Here is a 5,850-nt window from a genome sequence, read left to right as displayed (position 1 = left end):
TCAGCGCCATTAAAGGTAATTATGACACTGATAACTGGTTATCGATGCCAGAAATTGCAGAGTTTCTGTTAATAACGGTTTTTGCTCATCAGCACACCGCTGGAAACTGAATCCCAGCAGATAACTGGGGACTACCTTCGTTAAAATAGTTTAACCAGACTTGACCACAAAACTGACAATTTAAATTATTCATTAGGTTAACCTGAATATATATTAACACATAAATAAGAGATTATTAGCACAAGTAAATAACTATGGTAGATCTAAGAGGAAACTATATCCTCAAATTCTACAACCAAAAAGGCATGGCAATTATGGTAAGTAGCAATTATGGTAAGTAAGGTTTGTGGAAACAATGTGACTTCCATCTGACACATGCAGTAATTACTATTTCACTAAAGGGAGAAAAATTCCAGAGGGGTTTTAATAAGATGGTCAAATTCCATAATAAAAAAATCAAACTGGAAAACTAGTAAAATTATTACCAAGGTAACTTCTAAAACAATAAAATGACAAATTTTTAAAGCAATTTATATTTTTCCCAAAATACAAACCTGAAGTTTTTACATAGGGGATTAACTTTCAGCACAAGCTGGAGATAGCCATTCAACTAAACACAGGGTAGTTATTGGTAGTTAGCTACCGATAGTAGGGCTGGAAGCCTCACAATCCAATTGGTACGCATTCACTTTATCTTTTGGCCCAGGTCGGTCGCATAATGAGGGGTGGCTAGAGGTGGGCCATTTTGTACAGACCTCAGGTTTGTATGTTGGGGAATAATTTATTTCATAGATTTCAGTTTCCCATAAAAAGCAACCAACCTTCAGCAATGTTATGCCATTCAACTCATCTCTACCATCAATGGAAGACTAGTTGTGGAATATGCTAATTATAGCAATACAGGTAATAAGAATCATTCACTATCTACTATACTAAAATAACTCATTTAATGAAATTAAAACAAAATTTGCATAAAAGGGGCTTTCTTTATGTAACAGAAAACCTAACGATACAGGAAATATGTCAGAATATGCTACTAATTCTAGAATGAGGCACTACTGTATTCATTGACAAAAAAGGATGTTACTGCTTTGGAAATGTTATAGACATGCATGATGTCAACAGATTTCTGAACATGAATTTCCTGAGGCCTCATTTCTAGTCTATACACTACATGTATACTTTAGTAGTCTGAAATTCATGATGAAGCACCTTTTCAACCTTTTTGCTGTAATAGCTGTCAATTTGAAAGACAATTAATTCATGTTATCCAACTAAATATAAAAATCTCAATTTCATTCTGAATTTAAAATGATACTCATATATTTCAAGAAATTTTAAGTTTTACTTATATTTCAATTTTTCAAAATATTTTGGTTTATCAGCATCATTCTTAAATATATTCAACTTCGGTCATAAAGCTATTTCAGATCACAGTCACACTTTTTGTCAGTGATACATTTTCCTCTGACCTTAATCGAAAGTTTTGTCCTTCATATTTTATGCATAATTCGCTAATCCAAAGGATGTGATACATCCCCTCAACTGTTTGCCTATTAGGTGTAAAACCTTATTTCACATAAATATCTCTACTATTGCCATCCAAACCTGCTCTCTTTCCCAAAATCTTGTGAAACCGACAACTGAAAAGTTTCAGAGAATAAGCAATACCAAAACATCTGCACTATATATAGAAATTTCCTCTAATACTTCTTAGATTGCTTAATCCTCATCCAAATGACTAGCCTTACCAAGTCTCACTTACTACAGTGCAGCACAATTGTATAAATTAACTTTCTTTCATAATCATTCCATATAATACTCTACAGCTATAGTCTATCAAGTTTTAAAAAAATTAATCACAATATGATGAATCATGCTATACTATATAGTACTGTACTGTGCTAATGAATAATAACTTATACTGTAAACTAAGCAACAAATATTTTTCATAAAGCTATGAAGAAATCATAGGAAAAACTATTCAATACTTGACAAAGCCAACTTATAATTCATCCACAGAGAATCTTCAATATTTTCCCATCTCCCTACAAAATGACGTAAGAAAAGGTTAACTCATTCTACTTGTTCTTTACTCTTTGCATTTAATCACCTTTATACAGATGGTTTATATTTACAAATGGAAAATGTAGTCATAGAACAGGCTCACAGACACACAAAGGGAACATACCTTTGAAAAGTGTATGATGAAAATTGTAAGACACTTGAGCCAGTCTCCTAAGATTTATTAACATATATTGCTTTGAATATACAAAATAAGTTTTAAATAACTATTTATCTTCTACTCTAATATTAGGATTGTTAAAAGGATCTAATAAAGGGTCATCATCTGATGCTCCTCTTGCAAAATAGGACAGCACGACTATTATTGTTACAATGCCTAGAAGAACCAGGAGAATGATCATACGCCGACTTGCACCAATCAGACTCTGATGATGGCGAGATGATGGTCGGCTCATGGTTCTGAAAAAACAAGGAAGCTATGAAAAGAAAGATGTTACGATGATAACAGATGCATGAAATAAATTAAACTTTGACATGGACATGCCTTAATTATCCTCATAAACTACAAACATTTCTTTCAAACTTTCTATACAATTTTTTTTTTACAGGTACACAATCAATACACGTGTGCTTTAAAGATGAATGATAAGACAAATTTGAAGAAGAAAAGCTTACAGGTATAATCTCAGAGAGATAGAGAGAAAGATTATGTAAATTTTCAAATGTATTCCTTCAATTATCTGGATTAACAGAGCCAAGGGCCTGTCAGGTAATGGCAAAATACGGATATGGGTGAATAAAAAAATCTTACAATGTTCAAGTGCAACTACTTACCCCTCCTCACGTAACCTTGTTAATCCCACATAACTGTAAACACTCAAATATTATTATAAACAATAATTGCCACACTTTTAAACTGAAAATTTTATGCAAAAGGCAATTATCTACCTTTTTCCCCAATATTTGTTACAAAATATACTGCATAAATACACTTTGAAAAAATACAGCCCCTTCTTTTCCTCGCTCCCTCTCATCAATGACACAGTTTGGTAGGTAAGTAGCTATGTTTAGCCAAAATCTACCATGCTTTTATCACCATTGCCGCATTTTTATACAACAACTTTCTTATCAGTTGTTACCATATTGTGTTACCTTACACACACACACACAAGAAAAAAAAAAAAAAAGTGTGAACCACATTATCCATATGCATAGTTAACATAGGCTATTACAGCTGTATTTAGATTAAGAAAATGGTAATGAAACTGATATTTTACTTACTGAACCCACTTATACTGTATCATTGTCCTGTTATATTATCATAGTACATATGTACTACTAATATGCATAAAAAACTGGTCATCCGCCATTTGGATTGGTGTAATGTTTATGTTCTCAGGATCAGCTGATTAAGTCTATAGTGAAAGAATTAGGAGAATCATTTATTAGTTGCTAAAAGATATCAATGTATTACCAGAATAATTATTTTTTACTTTTGTGCAGAAATGTAACACAGGTTTACAAGGTAAATTAACGTACTTTAAGTAAAATCCCTCAAAAGCACAACCAGCTGTCTACTAATTAATTTGTTTACATTGTAGTACTCATGCTGTTTATGTCAGTTCTTTGACAAGTGGTTGTAATTACAATATGTGGTTATGAAAATGAAATTCAGTATGAAAAGACTATATTCCAATTTTTTACTCTCATTTACTTTACAAGTAGATGGGATTAATGAGGAAAAGAGGTTAGCCTAATGTTATCTGGGCTATCTTAAATACAGCTTGCATGATACACAAGATATGTATATACTGAAGTCATGTTTAGAGTACAAAATTTTAAGGGATATATGATATGAGAAATCAAATGATATGAGTATATATGGAGTAGTATTTCATTTGTTAAACTCATTTTGCTCTATCATGGAAACTGTTTGTGTAAAACACCCTGTGCTTACATCTTTAGTACACATAATATTTCTCAATGACAACAGGTGTTTCTCTCTCTCTCTCTCTCTCTCTCTCTCTCTCTCCTCTCTCTCCTTTTTATCTTTGCGTTTCTTCTTTTTATCTTAGTGCTAAAAGTATTCCATTACAAGTTACAGTGGAGTAGTTTACATATCCTTTAATGAAATTTGGAAATACATACGTACAAGTAAAAGCATGAATCAAAACAAGCTCGAGCAAGCACACCAATGCCAGCGAGTGTGTGTGTACATATGAATACAATGTACTATGCAACTGTGTTTATCTTTTGGGTTGTAAAAATAAAAAATGAAAAAATACATTAAAAATAGTAAAGAGAAGAGCATAAAATAAAAATAAAAATGGGAGTAGTATGTGTTATATGCTTCAATATAAGTGATACCTTAGTTACTGCTCTCTCTCTCTCTCTCAGACATTATTCATTTCAAGTTACAGTACAGTAATGTACATATCTTTTAATAAATGTTATTCTCATGATAAAATTAAGTTTTATATATACTTACCAAATAATTACATAGCTATATAGTTTCAACAAGCACGGCAGCTTAAAATTTTGAAATTTACAGTAGGGCTTCTATTATTTTAGTGTATATGACCAGCCCTGCCTAACCCAACTTTCAGAGAAGAACAAGTTGAAGGGCTCAATTCGTTTGTGCCCTATGTCCATGAGAACGGAGGAAGGAGGGCTCTGATTCTGTAATTACTTGATAAGTAAAGATGAAAATTATACCATGGAAAATAACATTTTCATATAAGTAACTTACCAAGTATGTTAATACAATCAGTCGCCAGTTATCAGTGGGGTTTCCGTTCCGACAGCCTGATGATAAGCAAAAATTGGCACCTGACCAGGTGATGGTGCCTCTGTTAGGTATGAATCGGTGCTAATACTCTATTTTTGGCGGCGATAATCAGAAATCGGTGCTAGACAAGCGCCATTAAAAAACCGGATCGCCAATAATCAGGAACTCCCTGTACATAACTGAATCCAAAATTGACATGAGTTGGGTTACACAGCCATATGGTAATGAATTTGGGATACACAGACATATAGTAATGAATTTGAAATAGAAAAGTAGCTAGCATTGACAAAATGCTTGTTATAATCTTATGTGGTAAGAGAACTACTGCAGGAAGATACTGCCTCTTGTTAGTGCTCATCTTACCTGTAGTGGTGTGGCAGTATAGCTGTGGAGCACCTCTACTTAAGTGGGAGCATTGCAGCAAAGGAGTTCTCCAATGGCTAGTAAAGCATCAATAAGTGCCCTTGCCTTGGGCACAGTACCACAATAAACATGACCAGACAATGCTGTCATCTACAAATAAAATTCACCACCCATCCACTAAAAACTGGTGTGTACTCCAGAAACACAGTACCCGCAGGCTCCCCGAGACTTAACACCCTATATCAAGGCGAACAGATAAAAGACAGGATTAACTCCTATGCTTCGTCCCCAAAAACCATGCCAGCCACTGACAATGGACCACTGGTATTGCATTCCTTGAAAACTGTTTCCAATTCATGTAAATAATGTGTTGCAAATACTGACTTACACTTTGAATGTGTGGTCTGTAGAAATTTGGAGATAGACAAGTTTGTCTAAAATCTAACAAAGTAGCGACAGCTCTTATCTCTTGGGCTTTAACTTTAAAAGCAGGTAAAATGTCCTCTCAAATCCTTAAGTGCGCCTCAGAGATTAGGTCTCTTCCAGCAGCTCGCCATCTCATTTGGCCATAGCCAAAGCAACAAGAAAGAAGGTTTTCCACGTTAAATATCTAAATGAAAGGGAGAGGAGCTCAAAAGGGTGCCTAATATCCACTTAAGGACTACGTCCAGATT

General features: G+C 33.8%; 1 protein-coding gene across 3 annotated transcripts in view; it reads right to left on the bottom strand.

Moving 5' to 3' along the window:
- Positions 1-517: 517 nt before the first annotated feature.
- The window catches only part of LOC135201374 (zinc finger protein-like 1), a 227,777-nt gene continuing 222,444 nt past the window's right edge, over positions 518-5,850 (bottom strand). For 2 of the 3 annotated variants that reach the window (XM_064230223.1, XM_064230222.1), the window contains exon 6: positions 518-2,484. In XM_064230223.1, the coding sequence (XP_064086293.1) occupies positions 2,292-2,484 (193 nt within the window). In that variant the 3' untranslated portion in view covers positions 518-2,291. Of the gene's footprint in view, positions 2,485-3,306; positions 3,441-5,850 lie in introns of all 3 variants that reach the window. The other variant, XR_010311519.1, reaches the window with a different exon arrangement.

The sequence above is a fragment of the Macrobrachium nipponense genome, chromosome 28 (genome assembly GCF_015104395.2).
Source record: "Macrobrachium nipponense isolate FS-2020 chromosome 28, ASM1510439v2, whole genome shotgun sequence".
NCBI lineage: Eukaryota > Metazoa > Arthropoda > Malacostraca > Decapoda > Palaemonidae > Macrobrachium > Macrobrachium nipponense.
Note: the sequence above shows the minus strand (reverse complement) of the source record. Positions and strands in the feature narration are given on the sequence as shown.